Genomic DNA, 23,720 nt, shown 5'->3' on the forward strand with positions numbered 1-23,720 from the left:
GAGAGACGGATCTCACTTTTCCAGACCAGCAAGCACTACTCTGTGTTTCTCCTGACCACTCAAGTGGGAGGAGTTGGCATCACATTAACAGCGGCAAACAGAGTTGTTATTTTTGATCCCAGTTGGAATCCAGCCACTGACGCCCAGGCTGTTGACAGGGCCTATCGCATTGGACAAACTGAAAATGTCATTATATACAGACTGATCACTTGTGGCACAGTGGAGGAGAAGATATAAGTGGATAACCATGAAGATGCCCCTGAGGATCAAGAAGCACACCACTACATACAGAACAGGGTGCAAAAAGCTCAGGACCTGATGAAGGCTGAATAAGATGAATGCTGATGAATACTGAATAATAATCATAATAATACCTGATGAATACTGAATAAGAAAAACGACCCGAAGACTGAGCATGGACGTCTCGCAGGGCAACGTCGAAGATCTGCGAATTGATGAGATGTCTAACAAATTAGAGAAGTCATTGTCAATTGACACTGAGGAGGTGGACATCTACCAAAGGTACATTCAGGATGGAAAAGATGCTGCCAGAAAAGGAAACATGTCAAAATCGCTGGAACTGTTTAAATTGGCCCATGGCATCCACCCAAATGAAAGAATTCAGAATATGATCAAGAAAATTAAAGAGATGGCACGGCAAGAATCTGATGATGATGATGATGAAGAGTGTGTTGATGTTAACAACAGTGGTCTTATGCTTTTCAAAGAACTTTATGACAAACTCTATGATTATCAGAAAGAAGGAGTTGCTTTCATGTATGGTCTCCACAGAGATGGCCGGAATGGAGGAATCCTTGCCGATGACATGGGCTTAGGGAAGACAATTCAGGTGATATCATTTCTCTCTGGTATGTATGATGCTGAATTGGTGAAACATACTCTGCTTGACATGCCAACCTCACTCATCAAGAACTGGATCAAAGAATTTGCCAAATGGACTCCTGGAATGAGAGTTAAAGAGTTCCATGGTACAAGCAAATCAGAACGCAACAGGATGCTTCTCGCATCTTACGACGGCAAAGAATTCGAATGGGATTATGTCATCTTGGACGAGGCACACAAGATCAAATCCCCATCAACTAAAACTGCCAAAAGTGCTCACGCGATACCTGCCAGAAATCGTCTACTTCTTACAGGCACCCCTGTACAGAATAACCTGAGAGAAATGTGGCCTCTTTTTGATTTTGCTTGTCATCATGGGGCACTCCTTGGTACATCTAAAACCTTCAAAACAGAGTATGAAAATCCCATCACCCGTGCAAGGGAGAAGGATGCCACCCCTGGTGAGAAGGCACTGGGACTCAGGATGTCAGAGAACCTCATGGCCATCATAAGTCCATACTTCCTGAGGAGGACAAAGGCAGAAGTGCAGAGCAAAAAGCAACACTGTACAAAAGCCAGTGAAAAAGACTTGCAGTCAGAAGAGAAGGAAAACCAACCGCTAAATAATGGTGGTGCAATAATGCCAACTCTTACCAGGAAGAACGACCTAATCATCTGGACTTACTTGAGGCCAATTCAAGAGGGCATCTACAACCAGTTCATATCACTGGATCACATCAAGGAGCTGCTGATGACCACCAAGTCACCGTTAGCTGAACTGAATATCTTAAAGAAATTGTGTGACCACCCAAGACTTCTCCCTGCTAGGGCGGTTGCTCAGTTAGGCCTTGAAGAAGGAACAGGCACAAACCTTCAAGAAGATGAAAATGAGACCGCTGCCAACAGAATTGACAACATTTCTGATGAAACCCTTATGTCAGAATCTGGGAAACTTCTGTTTCTTATTGCACTGTTGGAGAAGCTGCAGCAAGAAGTCCATCGCACACTTGTTTTCTCACAGTCAAGGAAGATGTTGGACATCATCGAACGGATTCTAGTCAACAAGCGTTTCAAGGTAGTAAGAATTGATGGCACTGTTACTCAACTCACGGAGAGAGAGAGAGAGACGGATCTCACTTTTCCAGACCAGCAAGCACTACTCTGTGTTTCTCCTGACCACTCAAGTGGGAGGAGTTGGCATCACATTAACAGCGGCAAACAGAGTTGTTATTTTTGATCCCAGTTGGAATCCAGCCACTGACGCCCAGGCTGTTGACAGGGCCTATCGCATTGGACAAACTGAAAATGTCATTATATACAGACTGATCACTTGTGGCACAGTGGAGGAGAAGATATAAGTGGATAACCATGAAGATGCCCCTGAGGATCAAGAAGCACACCACTACATACAGAACAGGGTGCAAAAAGCTCAGGACCTGATGAAGGCTGAGTCAGAGTTGCATATGCAGCTAGCTGACAGCATTGCATCAAACACAGAGCCAGCCTGGTTGCGAAAACCAGCTCAGCACAACACAGTGACGTCAACTGACAGGAAATCCAAGGATAGAAAGCTCAGTCCCTCCGTTCCTAGCCATGAGTCCAATTTCAACAACTCTCCTGCATTGGTGGATCTTACTCAATCTGGGTCGGGTGATGAGGATGATGTCCAAAATCTCAGTAACAACTTCATTGATCTAGCTGTAGATGAAAGTATTGACAATGAAGAACCCACTTCAAAAGATGCAAGTGAGGAAGAATTGCTAAACAGCAACCATGATTCTCCAATAGACAAGTCTCTTGAGTTGTTATCTGATTGTAAGGCAATAGACATGTCCGTTCAAGAGGTTTTGGATGCATCATCAACTGTGAAAGATGACAATGTTATTGGTTTGGAGAATAGCACAAGCCAGAATGTTTCCTCAGCTGTTGATGAAGATGCACCACAACATGTAAATGCATCCCCACAATGGCAGAACTTGTCATTATACCAAGATAATTCCACTATGGAAGAGAGGGACTCTCCTGTCAAATCCATGAAGGACATCCTGCAGATGTCCAAGATGAGCCAAGGGAGTCATGCAGACACACCTTTGAAAATTGATGCTGGGATTGAGGCTTTTGAAGGAAACTTCAATTTACAGTTAGAAGACAGTGCTACTGATATGTTTCCAGAGGAGGATGATATCCATGAGGGGAATTCTGGGTTCCTGATGGATGACAGTTTACATCCAGATGAAAGGCCTACTAAGAATAGAGCTGTTGAACAGAATGTAGGAACTGCCAGTGACTCCCTTGCATCTGACTCATACCACAGCGCAGATAACTCATTTATTACATCTGTCCGAAAAAAGAAACGAGTAGCAGTAATCTATTATAGTGAGGAGGATGAGGAGACACCCCACTTGATGACCAGTGGATTGGATGAATCTTTCAAAGATTTAGGATCCTCTACACCAAAATCTGTCAGAACCAGTTCCTTCAAGGTCAGGAAAAGCTTTGGATTGAACACCTCTGTGGCCTCAAGACGCTCCCTTGTGGAATCAGTAATTGAAGATGTGGAAGACCTCAGTGACACAGAAGATAACACAGACGAAGTTTCACAGGAGCAGTCTAATGATGTAAGTGATGGAGGTGAGAAAGGTGGATCTCATGAGGAGTCCCTCATGGAGGAGGAGGAACCCACTGGGGAAACTTTAAACACTGAGAATGCTGAAGAGAGTGAGGAAGGGGGACTTGAGTCTTTGCATGTTGCTGAATCTGCTGAAGAGAGTGAGGAAGAGGGACTGGAGTCTATGCATGTTGCTGAATCTGCTGAAGAGAGTGAGGAAGAGGGACTTGAGTCTATGCATGTTGCTGAATCTGATATTGGAGAGGAGGAAGAAAGTAGTCTGGAGGAATCTACCAATGATCTTGAACTTGCTTCTGATGAAAGAATGGACCAGTGTACTACTGGCAGAGATTGCACATTGCAAAAAGCTGAACCCCTCAACAGTGATTCCCCATCTGTGACGGAGGGGAAGAGGTATGAAACCTTAGTGAATATGGGAAAGCAATGTTACACTGAAGGGAAATTACAAGATGCGCTGAGTTTCTTTTTGAAGGCAATTGACATCAGAAGTGGTGATCCTGAAATTCAGCTTATGACAATACAACTATACCGGCAAGTCAGTAAATGAAGAGTTAAAATACCTTCTCTAAAATTTAGGACATCCCTCAGTCACTGCAGACTCTGAAATTGTTTGAAATGTGAGGAGAGACGGATCTCACTTTTCCAGACCAGCAAGCACTACTCTGTGTTTCTCCTGACCACTCAAGTGGGAGGAGTTGGCATCACATTAACAGCGGCAAACAGAGTTGTTATTTTTGATCCCAGTTGGAATCCAGCCACTGACGCCCAGGCTGTTGACAGGGCCTATCGCATTGGACAAACTGAAAATGTCATTATATACAGACTGATCACTTGTGGCACAGTGGAGGAGAAGATATAAGTGGATAACCATGAAGATGCCCCTGAGGATCAAGAAGCACACCACTACATACAGAACAGGGTGCAAAAAGCTCAGGACCTGATGAAGGCTGAATAAGATGAATGCTGATGAATACTGAATAATAATAATAATAATACCTGATGAATACTGAATAAGAAAAACGACCCGAAGACTGAGCATGGACGTCTCGCAGGGCAACGTCGAAGATCTGCGAATTGATGAGATGTCTAACAAATTAGAGAAGTCATTGTCAATTGACACTGAGGAGGTGGACATCTACCAAAGGTACATTCAGGATGGAAAAGATGCTGCCAGAAAAGGAAACATGTCAAAATCGCTGGAACGGTTTAAATTGGCCCATGGCATCCACCCAAATGAAAGAATTCAGAATATGATCAAGAAAATTAAAGAGATGGCACGGCAAGAATCTGATGATGATGATGATGAAGAGTGTGTTGATGTTAACAACAGTGGTCTTATGCTTTTCAAAGAACTTTATGACAAACTCTATGATTATCAGAAAGAAGGAGTTGCTTTCATGCATGGTCTCCACAGAGATGGCCGGAATGGAGGAATCCTTGCCGATGACATGGGCTTAGGGAAGACAATTCAGGTGATATCATTTCTCTCTGGTATGTATGATGCTGAATTGGTGAAACATACTCTGCTTGTCATGCCAACCTCACTCATCAAGAACTGGATCAAAGAATTTGCCAAATGGACTCCTGGAATGAGAGTTAAAGAGTTCCATGGTACAAGCAAATCAGAACGCAACAGGATGCTTCTCGCATCTTACGACGGCAAAGAATTCGAATGGGATTATGTCATCTTGGACGAGGCACACAAGATCAAATCCCCATCAACTAAAACTGCCAAAAGTGCTCACGCGATACCTGCCAGAAATCGTCTACTTCTTACAGGCACCCCTGTACAGAATAACCTGAGAGAAATGTGGCCTCTTTTTGATTTTGCTTGTCATCATGGGGCACTCCTTGGTACATCTAAAACCTTCAAAACAGAGTATGAAAATCCCATCACCCGTGCAAGGGAGAAGGATGCCACCCCTGGTGAGAAGGCACTGGGACTCAGGATGTCAGAGAACCTCATGGCCATCATAAGTCCATACTTCCTGAGGAGGACAAAGGCAGAAGTGCAGAGCAAAAAGCAACACTGTACAAAAGCCAGTGAAAAAGACTTGGAGTCAGAAGGGAAGGAAAACCAACCGCTAAATAATGGTGGTGCAATAATGCCAACTCTTACCAGGAAGAACGACCTAATCATCTGGACTTACTTGAGCCCAATTCAAGAGGGCATCTACAACCAGTTCATATCACTGGATCACATCAAGGAGCTGCTGATGACCACCAAGTCACCGTTAGCTGAACTGAATATCTTCAGGTTTATATATATTTTAATATGGCTATAACATGACAAGACTGGAGGCTGACAGAACATACCTTAGATGTAATTATAGCAATTCATAATTCATCAGGCACACAAATGTTTATGAAAATGTATTTCAGTTTAAGAATGCATTCAACACAACTTTTCAATGCGTGGCCAGGGGTGGTCCAGGTCCAGTGGTCTAGCACCGCAGTCTTTTTTTTTAATTAAATTTGTTTTTCTGATTTTATCCCTTTTTTCACCCAATTTAGTATCCAATTGCACCCAACCTAGTATCCAATTATCCCCTGCCTATTGCGTAGGATCCGCCGCACGACCCCGTGGCCGGCAGCCCCAGAGGAGATCGCCAGGCAGACTAGCTGACTGGCTCCTCGAGCCCAGCACCGTTATTCCGGCACCCCGGGGGCGCTGTTGCGCGACGGATCCTTGTCCGGAAATAGTCCTATACCGCCCTCTGGAGCGGCCGCTCAATATGCCGCTCCCTGTGTGCCTCGGCCATATCCGGGTCTGGCGAGACCGGGATTCGATCCCAGTCCCCGGTGGGCAGCTTGCACTAGTGGCTAGTGCTTAGACCGCTACGCCACCGCGGGGCAGCTGAACTGAATATCTTAAAGAAATTGTGTGACCACCCAAGACTTCTCCCTGCTAGGGTGGTTGCTCAGTTAGGCCTTGAAGAAGGAACAGGCACAAACCTTCAAGAAGATGAAAATGAGACCGCTGCCAACAGAATTGACAACATTTCTGATGAAACCCTTATGTCAGAATCTGGGAAACTTCTGTTTCTTATTGCACTGTTGGAGAAGCTGCAGCAAGAAGGCCATCGCACACTTGTTTTCTCACAGTCAAGGAAGATGTTGGACATCATCGAACGGATTCTAGTCAACAAGCGTTTCAAGGTAGTAAGAATTGATGGCACTGTTACTCAACTCACGGAGAGAGAGAGAGACGGATCTCACTTTTCCAGACCAGCAAGCACTACTCTGTGTTTCTCCTGACCACTCAAGTGGGAGGAGTTGGCATCACATTAACAGCGGCAAACAGAGTTGTTATTTTTGATCCCAGTTGGACTCCAGCCACTGACGCCCAGGCTGTTGACAGGGCCTATCGCATTGGACAAACTGAAAATGTCATTATATACAGACTGATCACTTGTGGCACAGTGGAGGAGAAGATATACAGACGGCAGGTGTTCAAAGACTCCTTGATCAGACAGACCACCGGGGACAAGAAAAATCCATTCCGGTACTTCAGCAAACAAGACTTGAAAGAACTTTTCACACTGCAGGACACGCGATCTTCATCAACACAGTTGCAGTTGCAGTCACTGCACTCCAGATAAAGGCGCACAGATACTCAGTTGGATGAGCACATTGCCACCCTTCACTCCATGGAGATATTTGGGATCTCTGATCATGACCTCATGTTCTCAAAAGAAGTGGATAACCATGAAGATGCCCCTGAGGATCAAGAAGCACACCACTACATACAGAACAGGGTGCAAAAAGCTCAGGACCTGATGAAGGCTGAGTCAGAGTTGCATATGCAGCTAGCTGACAGCATTGCATCAAACACAGAGCCAGCCTGGTTGCGAAAACCAGCTCAGCACAACACAGTGACGTCAACTGACAGGAAATCCAAGGATAGAAAGCTCAGTCCCTCCGTTCCTAGCCATGAGTCCAATTTCAACAACTCTCCTGCATTGGTGGATCTTACTCAATCTGGGTCGGGTGATGAGGATGATGTCCAAAATCTCAGTAACAACTTCATTGATCTAGCTGTAGATGAAAGTATTGACAATGAAGAACCCACTTCAAAAGATGCAAGTGAGGAAGAATTGCTAAACAGCATCCATGATTCTCCAATAGACAAGTCTCTTGAGTTGTTATCTGATTGTAAGGCAATAGACATGTCCGTTCAAGAGGTTTTGGATGCATGATCATGACCTCATGTTCTCAAAAGAAGTGGATAACCATGAAGATGCCCCTGAGGATCAAGAAGCACACCACTACATACAGAACAGGGTGCAAAAAGCTCAGGACCTGATGAAGGCTGAGTCAGAGTTGCATATGCAGCTAGCTGACAGCATTGCATCAAACACAGAGCCAGCCTGGTTGCGAAAACCAGCTCAGCACAACACAGTGACGTCAACTGACAGGAAATCCAAGGATAGAAAGCTCAGTCCCTCCGTTCCTAGCCATGAGTCCAATTTCAACAACTCTCCTGCATTGGTGGATCTTACTCAATCTGGGTCGGGTGATGAGGATGATGTCCAAAATCTCAGTAACAACTTCATTGATCTAGCTGTAGATGAAAGTATTGACAATGAAGAACCCACTTCAAAAGATGCAAGTGAGGAAGAATTGCTAAACAGCAACCATGATTCTCCAATAGACAAGTCTCTTGAGTTGTTATCTGATTGTAAGGCAATAGACATGTCCGTTCAAGAGGTTTGGATGCATCATCAACTGTGAAAGATGACAATGTTATTGGTTTGGAGAATAGCACAAGCCAGAATGTTTCCTCAGCTGTTGATGAAGATGCACCACAACATGTAAATGCATCCCCACAATGGCAGAACTTGTCATTATACCAAGATAATTCCACTATGGAAGAGAGGGACTCTCCTGTCAAATCCATGAAGGACATCCTGCAGATGTCCAAGATGAGCCAAGGGAGTCATGCAGACACACCTTTGAAAATTGATGCTGGGATTGAGGCTTTTGAAGGAAACTTCAATTTACAGTTAGAAGACAGTGCTACTGATATGTTTCCAGAGGAGGATGATATCCATGAGGGGAATTCTGGGTTCCTGATGGATGACAGTTTACATCCAGATGAAAGGCCTACTAAGAATAGAGCTGTTGAACAGAATGTAGGAACTGCCAGTGACTCCCTTGCATCTGACTCATACCACAGCGCAGATAACTCATTTATTACATCTGTCCGAAAAAAGAAACGAGTAGCAGTAATCTATTATAGTGAGGAGGATGAGGAGACACCCCACTTGATGACCAGTGGATTGGATGAATCTTTCAAAGATTTAGGATCCTCTACACCAAAATCTGTCAGAACCAGTTCCTTCAAGGTCAGGAAAAGCTTTGGATTGAACACCTCTGTGGCCTCAAGACGCTCCCTTGTGGAATCAGTAATTGAAGATGTGGAAGACCTCAGTGACACAGAAGATAACACAGACGAAGTTTCACAGGAGCAGTCTAATGATGTAAGTGATGGAGGTGAGAAAGGTGGATCTCATGAGGAGTCCCTCATGGAGGAGGAGGAACCCACTGGGGAAACTTTAAACACTGAGAATGCTGAAGAGAGTGAGGAAGGGGGACTTGAGTCTTTGCATGTTGCTGAATCTGCTGAAGAGAGTGAGGAAGAGGGACTGGAGTCTATGCATGTTGCTGAATCTGCTGAAGAGAGTGAGGAAGAGGGACTTGAGTCTATGCATGTTGCTGAATCTGATATTGGAGAGGAGGAAGAAAGTAGTCTGGAGGAATCTACCAATGATCTTGAACTTGCTTCTGATGAAAGAATGGACCAGTGTACTACTGACAGAGATTGCACATTGCAAAAAGCTGAACCCCTCAACAGTGATTCCCCATCTGTGACGGAGGGGAAGAGGTATGAAACCTTAGTGAATATGGGAAAGCAATGTTACACTGAAGGGAAATTACAAGATGCGCTGAGTTTCTTTTTGAAGGCAATTGACATCAGAAGTGGTGATCCTGAAATTCAGCTTATGACAATACAACTATACCGGCAAGTCAGTAAATGAAGAGTTAAAATACCTTCTCTAAAATTTAGGACATCCCTCAGTCACTGCAGACTCTGAAATTGTTTGAAATATGAGGAGAGACGGATCTCACTTTTCCAGACCAGCAAGCACTACTCTGTGTTTCTCCTGACCACTCAAGTGGGAGGAGTTGGCATCACATTAACAGCGGCAAACAGAGTTGTTATTTTTGATCCCAGTTGGAATCCAGCCACTGACGCCCAGGCTGTTGACAGGGCCTATCGCATTGGACAAACTGAAAATGTCATTATATACAGACTGATCACTTGTGGCACAGTGGAGGAGAAGATATACAGACGGCAGGTGTTCAAAGACTCCTTGCTCAGACAGACCACCGGGGACAAGAAAAATCCATTCCGGTACTTCAGCAAACAAGACTTGAAAGAACTTTTCACACTGCAGGACACGCGATCTTCATCAACACAGTTGCAGTTGCAGTCACTGCACTCCAGACAAAGGCGCACAGATACTCAGTTGGATGAGCACATTGCCACCCTTCACTCCATGGAGATATTTGGGATCTCTGATCATGACCTCATGTTCTCAAAAGAAGTGGATAACCATGAAGATGCCCCTGAGGATCAAGAAGCACACCACTACATACAGAACAGGGTGCAAAAAGCTCAGGACCTGATGAAGGCTGAGTCAGAGTTGCATATGCAGCTAGCTGACAGCATTGCATCAAACACAGAGCCAGCCTGGTTGCGAAAACCAGCTCAGCACAACACAGTGACGTCAACTGACAGGAAATCCAAGGATAGAAAGCTCAGTCCCTCCGTTCCTAGCCATGAGTCCAATTTCAACAACTCTCCTGCATTGGTGGATCTTACTCAATCTGGGTCGGGTGATGAGGATGATGTCCAAAATCTCAGTAACAACTTCATTGATCTAGCTGTAGATGAAAGTATTGACAATGAAGAACCCACTTCAAAAGATGCAAGTGAGGAAGAATTGCTAAACAGCAACCATGATTCTCCAATAGACAAGTCTCTTGAGTTGTTATCTGATTGTAAGGCAATAGACATGTCCGTTCAAGAGGTTTTGGATGCATCATCAACTGTGAAAGATGACAATGTTATTGGTTTGGAGAATAGCACAAGCCATAATGTTTCCTCAGCTGTTGATGAAGATGCACCACAACATGTAAATGCATCCCCACAATGGCAGAACTTGTCATTATACCAAGATAATTCCACTATGGAAGAGAGGGACTCTCCTGTCAAATCCATGAAGGACATCCTGCAGATGTCCAAGATGAGCCAAGGGAGTCATGCAGACACACCTTTGAAAATTGATGCTGGGATTGAGGCTTTTGAAGGAAACTTCAATTTACAGTTAGAAGACAGTGCTACTGATATGTTTCCAGAGGAGGATGATATCCATGAGGGGAATTCTGGGTTCCTGATGGATGACAGTTTACATCCAGATGAAAGGCCTACTAAGAATAGAGCTGTTGAACAGAATGTAGGAACTGCCAGTGACTCCCTTGCATCTGACTCATACCACAGCGCAGATAACTCATTTATTACATCTGTCCGAAAAAAGAAACGAGTAGCAGTAATCTATGATAGTGAGGAGGATGAGGAAGACACCCCACTTGACGACCAGTGGATTGGATGAATCTTTCAAAGATTTTGGATCCTCTACACCAAAATCTGTCAGAACCAGTTCCTTCAAGGTCAGGAAAAGCTTTGGATTGAACACCTCTGTGGCCTCAAGACGCTCCCTTGTGGAATCAGTAATGGAAGATGTGGAAGACCTCAGTGACACAGAAGATAACACAGACGAAGTTTCACAGGAGCAGTCTAATGATGTAAGTGATGGAGGTGAGAAAGGTGGATCTCATGAGGAGTCCCTCATGGAGGAGGAGGAACCCACTGGGGAAACTTTAAACACTGAGAATGCTGAAGAGAGTGAGGAAGGGGGACTTGAGTCTTTGCATGTTGCTGAATCTGCTGAAGAGAGTGAGGAAGAGGGACTGGAGTCTATGCATGTTGCTGAATCTGCTGAAGAGAGTGAGGAAGAGGGACTTGAGTCTATGCATGTTGCTGAATCTGATATTGGAGAGGAGGAAGAAAGTAGTCTGGAGGAATCTACCAATGATCTTGAACTTGCTTCTGATGAAAGAATGGACCAGTGTACTACTGGCAGAGATTGCACATTGCAAAAAGCTGAACCCCTCAACAGTGATTCCCCATCTGTGACGGAGAGGAAGAGGTATGAAACCTTAGTGAATATGGGAAAGCAATGTTCCACTGAAGGGAAATTACAAGATGCGCTGAGTTTCTTTTTGAAGGCAATTGACATCAGAAGTGGTGATCCTGAAATTCAGCTTATGACAATACAACTATACCGGCAAGTCAGTAAATGAAGAGTTAAAATACCTTCTCTAAAATTTAGGACATCCCTCAGTCACTGCAGACTCTGAAATTGTTTGAAATGTGAGGAGAGACGGATCTCACTTTTCCAGACCAGCAAGCACTACTCTGTGTTTCTCCTGACCACTCAAGTGGGAGGAGTTGGCATCACATTAACAGCGGCAAACAGAGTTGTTATTTTTGATCCCAGTTGGAATCCAGCCACTGACGCCCAGGCTGTTGACAGGGCCTATCGCATTGGACAAACTGAAAATGTCATTATATACAGACTGATCACTTGTGGCACAGTGGAGGAGAAGATATACAGACGGCAGGTGTTCAAAGACTCCTTGCTCAGACAGACCACCGGGGACAAGAAAAATCCATTCCGGTACTTCAGCAAACAAGACTTGAAAGAACTTTTCACACTGCAGGACACGCGATCTTCATCAACACAGTTGCAGTTGCAGTCACTGCACTCCAGACAAAGGCGCACAGATACTCAGTTGGATGAGCACATTGCCACCCTTCACTCCATGGAGATATTTGGGATCTCTGATCATGACCTCATGTTCTCAAAAGAAGTGGATAACCATGAAGATGCCCCTGAGGATCAAGAAGCACACCACTACATACAGAACAGGGTGCAAAAAGCTCAGGACCTGATGAAGGCTGAGTCAGAGTTGCATATGCAGCTAGCTGACAGCATTGCATCAAACACAGAGCCAGCCTGGTTGCGAAAACCAGCTCAGCACAACACAGTGACGTCAACTGACAGGAAATCCAAGGATAGAAAGCTCAGTCCCTCCGTTCCTAGCCATGAGTCCAATTTCAACAACTCTCCTGCATTGGTGGATCTTACTCAATCTGGGTCGGGTGATGAGGATGATGTCCAAAATCTCAGTAACAACTTCATTGATCTAGCTGTAGATGAAAGTATTGACAATGAAGAACCCACTTCAAAAGATGCAAGTGAGGAAGAATTGCTAAACAGCAACCATGATTCTCCAATAGACAAGTCTCTTGAGTTGTTATCTGATTGTAAGGCAATAGACATGTCCGTTCAAGAGGTTTTGGATGCATGATCATGACCATGTTCTCAAAAGAAGTGGATAACCATGAAGATGCCCCTGAGGATCAAGAAGCACACCACTACATACAGAACAGGGTGCAAAAAGCTCAGGACCTGATGAAGGCTGAGTCAGAGTTGCATATGCAGCTAGCTGACAGCATTGCATCAAACACAGAGCCAGCCTGGTTGCGAAAACCAGCTCAGCACAACACAGTGACGTCAACTGACAGGAAATCCAAGGATAGAAAGCTCAGTCCCTCCGTTCCTAGTAGGGGTGGGCATCAATGATCGATGATCGATTAATTGATCGATAAGGTCTTGGTCGATCACAAAATATTTTGCTCGATAATCGTTAATATATATATATATTTTTTTATAATAATAATAATGGAAATTAGTTTGTCCACGTTATGTGTGAGAAATGAACTTTGCATTTGCCTTCGCATTGAATTTCACAACGCAGTACGGCATGACGGAAGTTCCCGTACGTTAGTGTAACCTGACCTCCAGTAATAGGTGCACGATCTCCACTACTTCCTGAAAGGCACCTTGCATGTTTAATTGATTAATCAGCTGTGCGGTAAACTGTTGGAACACACACTGCTTGGAAAATGGCGAAGCGAGCGAAACGAAGCTTGGTGTGGGAGCATTTTGATCTGAAAGGCGACCTCGTTCATTGCAAACACTGCGCAGTGACCTATAAATATAATACGACGACGACCCCGATGAAATACCACCTGCAAGCCGTACACCCGACCCTGACTGCTCCTTCGCTACCTTGTACTTCTCAGCCCTCCATCATGCCTCATCTTATACGCGGGAGGTGTGATGCACAACGAGAAGAGAAAATAACGATGGCCATCTGCAAATTAATTGAAACAGATATTCTGCCGCTCAGTTTTGTCGAGGGTAGAGGATTTTGTGCGCTGATGCAAATAGTCGAGCCAGCATATCCTGTTCCATCGCGACGTTCCATAACCAGGCGCATCGAAATGCGCTACCAGGAGTCGAAGCAGCACCTGCTAAAGAAGCTAGCAGTAGATAGCAACATGGTTGCCATAACTACCGATTGCTGGACGGCACTCAATACAGAGAGTTACATAACAATCACTGCTCACTTCATCGAAGAAGACTGGCAAATTGTCTCAGCCGTCCTGGTCACTGAAAGTCTGCCCAGTCGCCACACAGCTGACGTCCTAGCTGAGAAGCTAAATTACCGTATTTTCCGGACTATAAGTCGCGGTTTTTTTCATACTTTGGCTGGTCCTGCGACTTAGTCAGGTGCGACTTATATATCAATAATTCATAATCTCTGACTGACATGAACTGACATACGGTAATCTCTGACTGACATGAACCAAGGAGTAACTTCCGCTAGCGCCTCATACACGATAGAATAGCCATTATACTTGACAATGTGGACATTAAACACGACAATGTGGACATTAAACATGATGTTATGGACCTTATACACAATGTTATGGACGTTATAAACGATATTAAAGTCATTTATTCCTTCCAGAGACTGTTCTATGTTGCTAAATTACCCCCGCGAGGCTATTTTGCTACTTCCGCTAGCGCCACATACGCGATAGAATAGCCATTATACTCGACAATGTGGACATTAAACACGACAATATGGACATTAAACATGATATTATGGACCTTATACACGATATTATGAACGTTATACACGATATTAAAGTCATTTATTACCTTTCAGAGGCTGTTCAATGTTGCATTGTTTGTAGGCCGCCCTTCATCCTAACTACTTCCGTTTTTCACCAAGCTATCTTTGTCATGGCCTTATACACGATAAATAGTCGTTACACTCGACAATGTGGACATTAAGCACTATATTATGAACGTTATACACGCTATTATGAACGTTATACACGATATTAAAGTCATTTATTACCTTTCAGAGGCTGTTCCATCCTGTTTGCTTGCTCCCGCGACGCCATTTTGCTAACCTTCGTTAGCAACGCGCTAGCTAGCCCTGGCTATACACTCGATAATTTAAGTATTTCTAACCTTTCAGAAGAAGTTTTAACGTGAATTATGTCCTTCCTGGGCTTACAAATCCTCTCATGTCTCTTCACAGTGCCAGACTAGAGTCAAGCTCAACAGGGTCTTCTTTCCCCGCTGATTCCGCCAAGCCCGTTCCCTTGAACCATGCGACTTATAGTCCAGTGCGACTTATATGTAGTTTTTTCCTCTTCATGCCCCATTTTTGGCCTGCTGCGACTTATACTCGGGTGCGACTTATAGTCCGGAAAATACGGTACTCTGTAGCCCAGTGGAACATCGAAGGCCGCGTTATTGCATGCGTCCACGACAACGCAGCAAATATAGTTGCTGCCAACAGACCCAGCCGAGTCAACTGGATTTCCGTAGCATGCTTCGCCCACACCCTCCAGCTAGCAATACATGATGGTTTTGCACTGTACTTGTATCGTGTCATCTCTGCCGCTGCCAAACTCGTGAGCCACTTCAACCACAGTACTGTGGCGACCAAAGCACTCCAGAAGAAACAGGAGCAGATGGGCCTTCCAGCACATAAGCTTATACAATCGTGTAAAACCCGATGGAACAGCGTATGCGACATGTTCGACCGACTCAAGGAGCAGCGATGGGCTGTTGCAGCTGTCCTGTCAGATCGCACGGTGACCAAGCTACAGGACGGCAGGGTCCTGGAGCTGAAGGATGAGTATTGGCAACTGATGGAGGAAACGCAGCCCGTGCTGAAGGCCCTGAAGACTGCAACCACGGTCATGTCTGGCGAGAAGGAGGTCTCCATTTCCAACACGTATCCAGTCACTTACAGGTATTAAATATATTTTTATCTCCCTTCCTAATTTTGTAACTTAGGCTACTACTATGTAACTTTTATCTAGTTTTATAGAAAGCATTTATTTGAATTACCTTGTGTATGAAATGCTTTAAAAACAAACAGTATTTTACCACTTTAAAAAGAAACATGTCTTGCCTAATGTTACAGCCTCCTCAACACCCATCTCCTGCGTAATGAAAATGACGGGGCCAGATGCGCTGAATTCAAGGCCAAAGTGCGGTCTTCCCTCAGCCACCGAATGAAGGTATGTGTTAGGTAGGGTTAAAAATTGTAGGCCTTTTCCTGAATCAGTACAGCGTTGCCATTTTTTCTGATTTGCCAATTGATTATTCTTTTTCATTATTTATTCAGGTCGAATCTGAGGAGTTGGTGTCATCCGCACCCATCATCTCGTCAATGTTGGATCCACGTTATAAACACCTGCCCTTTCTTACGGATGCACAGAGAGAGGCCGCAAAGAACAAACTGCTCGAACTTGGACAGTCAGTGGAGATGGAAGGCCCTATCCCACTGGCTGGAGGAGATGAGGCCATGCCGCCCGACTCTGAGGAGGACGAAGGAGCCCCAGCAGGAGCACCTGCTCCGGTCAGTGCCATGGCACAGCTCCTCGGGGAGCAATACGCAGCAGGCGCTGCTGCTGACATCCCCATCGAAACCGAAGTTTGCACCTTTCTGAGGGAGCCTTCTGCGGGCCTGAACTGCGACCCAACTGACTGGTGGAAATTAAACGAAAGAAGGTTTCCTCGGTTGGCCAAATTAGCGCGGACCTACCTCTGCATCCCCGCAACCTCGGTGCCCTCGGAGCGAGTGTTTTCTGCGGCTGGCCTAACTGTCACCAGATTGCGTTCGTCTCTCACCCCTGAACATGTTAACATGATCATCTTTTTGAACAAGAACCAGTAGGCCTGCCGCCTACAGTCTCTCGCTGGAGTTTAAATTTAAGTTAAGCTGGACGCTCTTAAGGACACTAACGTTTTCAGTCATCCTCCTATTTGTGAGTAACTGTTTTTTTACTGCTCCTATGGTGAGTTACTTATTTTCTATATTTTTATTTATAATGTAAAATGTGTTTTTAAGTTAAACAATTTAGGCTACTCACTGCCTTGTTTAAGAGGATTGTTATCTGACTGTAGTGTCTAGTTAATGTGAATGAATGAATGTGTGCATTGTGCAATTCTGCAATAGCAACACAAATAAAGTTTTTTTCCCCAAGGAAAACATGCTTGTTATTTCTGCCCTAGTTTTTTTTTATTTTTTTTTATTTTTTTTTGATGAAAAAAAAGCTTATTGATTAATCGATAATTGATCGTTAATTCGTTACGATTATCGGAAAAAAAATGTTGATCGTTTGCCCAGCCCTACCATGAGTCCAATTTCAACAACTCTCCTGCATTGGTGGATCTTACTCAATCTGGGTTGGGTGATGAGGATGATGTCCAAAATCTCAGTAACAACTTCATTGATCTAGCTGTATACAACTATACCGGCAAGTCAGTAAATGAACAGTTAAAATACCTTCTCTAAAATTGAGGACATCCCTTAGTCACTGCAGACTCTGAAATTGTTTGAAATGTACATGTTTATTTCATTACAGTGTGTTCTATCGAACTGTTTTTAATTTTTCACTTGTACTTTGATATCGTTGGAGTAATGTATTTAATTTACAAATGCAATTTCAACACAACACCCATTGAAGAGCAAAGAGGTGTGTCTCATTGTCTGGACACAAGAGTCCTTCACACTCCAAGTGCCAAAAGAGTGAGTGGAAGAGCTCTGTCACACAGATGAAGACATCCCTCCAGAGTCTCTCTATTCTGTTGGGGGATAAAATATACACCATATGTATGGTGTAAACCACAAAGAGCGATGCATATATCAAAATATACTGCATGGGTAGGCTGCTCATTAACCCTACCCATGAAATATATACAAACGCCTCAGAGTGCTTCATACCATGGTCACCATTACAATAAGTTACACACACACAGTTATTTTATACACACTACTTGGTCAGAAAAGTACTGTGGTTTCTGTGCCCCCTCGTTAATCCTTCAAGCAGTAAACATTGTTGTGCATGTGAGCGCATTTGGACAGCATACATGAGGGTACATCAGGGCAAGCTGCCATTTGAATCTAAACAGTGGCAATGTTACAGACAGTTCTATTAACATCCTGACCATTGGCCATGGAATTGTCCTGCCGGAGACCGGCTGTTACCCATTGACGCATCCTGTCTGTCCATAGCTCCCGCTCTGTAGCATCTCGTGGTGACAATACCCGGTCCCTTGTGGGGGTCACTACACTCATTGGTGTGATTATTATCATGGTTCTGCTTGTAGAAATGCCACTATGGTGGTGACAATACCCGGTTCCTTGTGGGGGTCACTACACTCCTCATTGGTGTGGTTAATCTCATGGTTCTGCTTGTTTGAGGTTTTCCCAAATAAGATGTATATGTACACATGCTATATTTCGGTTAACCTACACAATGTTTTTACTTGATTCCAGCTAATTTGTGAATGAATACGTTTTTGTTTGTGTATGGTCAATCCATTTTTATGTAAATATGGTTTCATGCTGTATTGATTTACAATAAATTCATTGCATTTCATTCAATCTTGTTGCTTTACTACAAAAAACACATCTGATTGAAGAAGGCTACAAAACATTGAGAAAGGATTTAGTAAACCAAGTATTTCATGCGTCATATAATAATAATAATAATTCATTAAATGTATATAGCGCTTTTCCGAGGCTCAAAGACGCTGACAATATAGGAGATACGGAAAACAGAAAACAACAAGTAACATGGAACACAGAGTCAGCGAACGGGGAGGGGGGTGGTAGGGACAGGGGAGGTGGTTTGGGGTAGGGGAGGCTGTATGCATATCAGGGGGGTGGCAGGGTTAGGGGAGATGGGTAGGGGTAGGGGAGGTTGTATGCATGTCCAGGGGGGGGCGGGGATGGGGGAGATGGCATAATATGGTAAGAAGAGGGGTGTGGCCATAGTAATTAATACATCTCTACCATTCTCTGAAGAGAAAGTGATAAAAGATAATAGGAGAAGATATGTAATGGTTGACCCTATTACATTAACCATAGCTAAAGGTAATGAATCTTTTTTTCATTTCATACCTATTAGTTTACTCTAACGAATTAAAATGATTAACAAGCATAATGGCACAGAGAATGCAGAGATGTGTAGAAATGTCTACCTTGTCATTATTACAAAGATACCACTTGAACACACACACTGTGACACATTGGTCACACGCGCGGGCGCGCGAAACACACACACAACACACAGTTTCAGATCTACTAACGGGTCTAATCATAGCGCTACATATTATGGCCGGAAAGGGCAGAACCTATGGCCGGAACCGGAAGGAAAATATGGTACCTACATCGGAATGCAATACAATGCAAATTACACCGGATATCGAAAAGCAATGCAAATTAGTACACCGACACTCGAATGAAATACACTCATCACCAAATATAATACGCTGCGCTCAAATGTAATACGCTGCGCTCAAATGTAATACACTCATGACCAAATGTAATACGCTGCGCTCAAATGTAATACGCTGCGCTCAAATGTAATACACTCGTGACCAAATGTAATGCGCTGCGCTCAAATGTAATACACATGCTCAATGGAATACGCTGCGCTCAAATGTAATACACATTGATTTTATTTTGGCACAAATATGCCGTATTTTTGCATTGTATTTAGTGTTACACGTGTATTGCATTCCGATGTGTGTATTGCATTTGAATGTGGCACGATCCACCCTCCATACTCATCTCTAAAGGAGAGGCTGGAGAATTGGTGTGGGTGAACATTTAGGCCTTTATCCCCCTTCAAGAAATCATGCAATTACGTTTATTTAAAAAGTAGTTTTTTTATGTTTGTGATTCCTGTTGTAGTGGGGGTAAATATGCAATTTCATAAATCATTTGGTCAGCTTAATTCTGTACTCCAAAATATCGACCTTGATGATACATTTTAAAGTGATTTTGTTATTAAAAGTGTTACTTTTTTTTCATGGTGAGGGTGACATTTACATGGAATTGCCCTTTATTAACAATTGATTGTGGTATTGCGCTTTAAACCTGCCCGATTCACAAACCCCTGCTCTGTGATTTTACTGTCCCCAGTCGGATCAGTGCACTGGGCTGCAGGGCTTCCTCATCTTCCACAGCTTTGGCGGTGGAACTGGCTCAGGCTTTGCCTCTCTGCTCATGGAGAGGCTGTCAGTTGACTATGGCAAAAAATCTAAGCTGGAGTTTGCCATTTACCCTGCTCCTCAGGTATTGCAGTGCTTTGGGATCACCATTACAGTAGATTATTTGATAAATTGCAGTAATTTATAATTAATTAATATATCATGATCCGTAAATTACATTTTTGGGGGGAGTATCTCTCTAAATGTTATTTTCTCTACTCCTTTTGTATATCTTCAGGTGTTCACAGCAGTGGTGGAGCCCTACAACTCTATCCTGACCACCCACACTACACTGGAGCACTCGGACTGTGCTTTCATGGTCGACAATGAAGCCATCTACGACATCTGCCATCGCAACCTGGACATTGAGCGGCCGGCCTACACCAACCTCAACCGCCTTATCGGCCAGATCGTCTCCTCCATCACTGCCTCACTGCGCTTTGATGGAGCGCTCAATGTGGACCTGACCGAGTTCCAGACCAACCTGGTGCCTTACCCCCGCATCAACTTCCCGCTGGTCACCTACGCGCCTGTAATCTCAGCTGAGAAGGCCTACCATGAGCAGCTCTCTGTGGCAGAGATCACCAACGCCTGCTTTGAGCCCGCCAACCAGATGGTGAAGTGTGACCCGCGCCATGGGAAGTACATGAATGAATGAATGGTCTTTATTGTCATTGCTACAGTACAGGTACCAAACAACGACATTTAGGAGGGGTGGCTCCCCTGGTGTTAGGAAAGAGAAAAAAAAAAAAACTTTTTAAAAAAATCACAAGAAGGGAAGGAGCTGGTTTACATAAATAAAGGCTATGTACACTATCCACTGTACTATACTGTACAGATAGACGACTAGGGTTGTCATATTGCACAATAGTGTTATTGCACATTTATTTAAAGTGTCGCAGTTTGCAGGCTTGAAATGTACATATTTGTGCCTCAGCACTACACCTGATTTTTTCAGTCCAGCAGCTGCCAACGGATTGTCCAGACTGTCCAGGGCCCAGAACCTAGGTCTTTGCTGTGTTCAGGGCCTGGACGGCCCTGTGGTAGAAGCTGTTTGTCCTTGCGGCCAAGGTCCTGAACCGCCTTTTCGAGGGCAGCCGGGTAAAGTGTTCGTACCCAGGGTGGGTTGGGTCCCTGGAGATCTTGGAGGCCTTCCTGAGACAGCGTGTGTTGTACAGCTCTTCCAGAGAGGGGAGGGGGGCGCCGGTGATCTTCTGTGCTGTTCTCACGACTCTCTGTAGCGCATTTCTCTCCGCGGTAGTGCAGCTGGAGAACCAGTTGCAGATGCCGTAGGTGAGGATGCTCTCCACTGCGCCGCGGTAGAAGGTCACCAGTATCTCCTGCTTGCTGTGTTCCTTCCTGAGGACTCTCAGGATGTATAGCCGCTGTTGTGCCTTCTTGATGGTGTCTTTTGTGTTGTCCTTCCAGGTCAGGTCATCCCGCATGTGCATCCCCAGGAATCGGAGGGTTGAGACTCTCTCCACGCTCTCTCCGTCGATGAGCAGGGGCTGGATCTCGGACTTTTTCCTCCTGAAGTCTACGATGATTTCCTGGGTCTTTGACTTGTTCAGCAGCAGGTTGTTAACCTTGCACAGCTTGCTCAGTTGCTCTACCTCATCCCTGTACGCCGCCTCATCCCCCCCCGAGATGCATCCCACCACGGTGGTGTCGTCTGCAAACTTTACGATGGAGTTGCTGGGGTGGACGGGGGTGAAGTCGTAGGTGTAGAGGTTGTAGAGGATGGGGCTTAGCACGCAGCCCTGGGGGGACCCAGTGCTGAGTCTGAGGGCTGTGGAGGTGTGGGGGCCCACCCGCACCCTCTGGGGGCGGTCGGTCAGGAAGTCCTTGATCCATGCACATATAGAGTGTGGTGGACCCAGGTCTAGTAGTTTGGTCACTAGCCTGTCTGGAAGGATGGTGTTGAAGGCGGAGCTGAAGTCCACAAAGAGCAGTCTCGCGTAGCTGTTTCCCCTCTCCAGGTGGGATAGAGTGGCGTGGAGAGTCGTCGCGATGGCGTCCTCTGTGGACCTGTGGGCTCTGTAGGCGAACTGGTATGGATCCAGGTTGGGCGGGAGGCGTGTGAGTATGTGGGCCCGGACTAGTTTCTCGAAGCACTTCATGATGATTGGTGTGAGTGCCACTGGGCGGTAGTCGTTTAGGCAGCTCACCGTGCTTTTCTTCAGGACTGGGATGATAGTTGAGGTTTTCAGGCAGGGTGGGATGGTGGCCTGGGACAGGGACTGGTTGAAGATGTTGGTGAAAACCCCGGCCAGCTGGTCGGCGCAGTCCCTCAGCACCCGTCCCAGGACGCCATCCGGCCCCGAGGCTTTCCTGGGGTCCACCGCCTTCAGCACGCGTCTCACTTCATGCTCTGTGAGGGTGAGGCTGCTGAGAGCTGGAGAGAGTGGTGTTTGTGTTGTGGTTACCTCCGTTCGAACCGGGCGTAGAAGGTGTTCAGCTTTCCCGCCAGCAGGGGGTCGTCCTCTGCGGCTGTGAGCCTGTTGGCTCTGAAGTTTGTCATGTGCTGAACCCCCTGCCACATCCGCCTGGAGTCGTTGCTCAGGAAGCATTCCTCAATCTTCTCTCTGTGGTCTGCCTTGGCCGCTTTGATTCCGCGCTTTAGGTTAGCCCTGGTGGTGCTGTACAGCGGTGTGCTCTTCCCTGCGAAGAAGGCGTTGTCCCTCTCGTTGATCAGTTTTTGGACCTTCCCAGTCATCCATGGCTTCGTGTTGGGGTAGACCCGGACCCGTTTGTCCACGGTGACTGAGTTGGTGCAGTTCACTATGTGGTTCAGAACCGACGACGTGTACTGTTCCAGGTCCTCATGCTCATATTCCTGCCATGGGGTGTCATTTAGGCAGATCTGCAGTGGAGCGGACCCTTCTGGCCAGGTTCTGACAGTCTTAGTGGTGATGGGAGCACTTTTCCCCATGGTAGTGTATGCTGGGATCAGGAGGATTGACACATGGTCAGACATGCCTAGATGAGCTAGCGGACTAGCCTTGTAAGCACGTTTGATGTTGGTGTATACCTTGTCCAGTGTTTTTTCACATGCTGATAGAACTTGGGTAGTACTGCCTTCAGGTCGACATGATTGAAATCTCCTGCTATAATGTGAATTGCCTGTGGATCTGTGCTTTGTTGAGCACTGATGACGTCATATAGCCGCGCCAATGCTAGGCTACCATCCGCGCTAGGCGCAATGTAAACACATGTTATGTACACCGCGTTGAATTCCCTCGGGAGGTATGTGGGTCGGCATTTAACAGTCAAGTATTCCAGGTCTGGGGAGCAGTGGCTACTTACAGTTTTCGTGTTTAAGCACCAGCTATCCTTCGTCGATATTATCAGGCCGCCTCCGCGGGACTTACCGCTGAGCTGCGTGCGGTCTGCCCGGTGAAGTGTCCGTCCCTCCAAGCTAATCGCGGAGTCCACGATACTTTCATTTAGCCAGGTTTCAGTGAGAATAATCACACAGCTATCTCCCACGATGTTATTTTTGGCAACCTGTAGTCTCAGTTCATCCATCTTATTCGTCAGGGACCTGACATTGGATAGGAAAATACTCGGCAAAGCAGGTTTGTCTGGGCTTCTCCTCAGCCTTATTGCATGCTGTACCGTGGGGATGTGGTGCCCAAGGATGTCAACGCCGCCATTGCTACCATACCATCATGATG

General features: G+C 45.3%; 1 protein-coding gene and 2 pseudogenes across 3 annotated transcripts in view; all 3 read left to right on the forward strand.

Moving 5' to 3' along the window:
- The window catches only part of LOC308169952 (tubulin alpha chain, testis-specific-like), a 73,426-nt pseudogene that overhangs the window by 49,276 nt on the left and 430 nt on the right, over positions 1-23,720 (forward strand). Inside the window, exons 3-5 of the transcript in view lie at positions 19,976-20,128; positions 20,282-20,685; positions 23,622-23,700. The product of the transcript in view is annotated as a tubulin alpha chain, testis-specific-like (transcript). The remainder of the gene's footprint in view (positions 1-19,975; positions 20,129-20,281; positions 20,686-23,621; positions 23,701-23,720) is intronic.
- LOC308170433 (DNA excision repair protein ERCC-6-like) lies at positions 416-2,201 on the forward strand (annotated as a pseudogene). The gene has a single exon. The product of its transcript is annotated as a DNA excision repair protein ERCC-6-like (transcript).
- On the forward strand, positions 4,510-12,554 carry LOC308170434 (DNA excision repair protein ERCC-6-like; the record flags this gene model as incomplete). The annotated part of the gene is made up of 6 exons (XM_080545225.1): positions 4,510-5,710; positions 6,330-6,707; positions 8,882-8,955; positions 9,589-10,540; positions 11,271-11,344; positions 12,471-12,554. 6 exons carry the CDS (start codon positions 4,510-4,512, stop codon positions 12,552-12,554), a joined length of 2,763 nt encoding a protein of 920 aa, XP_080401351.1.

The sequence above is a fragment of the Nansenia antarctica genome, assembly GCF_963989245.1.
Source record: "Nansenia antarctica genome assembly, chromosome: 14".
Classification (NCBI taxonomy): Eukaryota; Metazoa; Chordata; class Actinopteri; order Argentiniformes; family Microstomatidae; genus Nansenia; species Nansenia antarctica.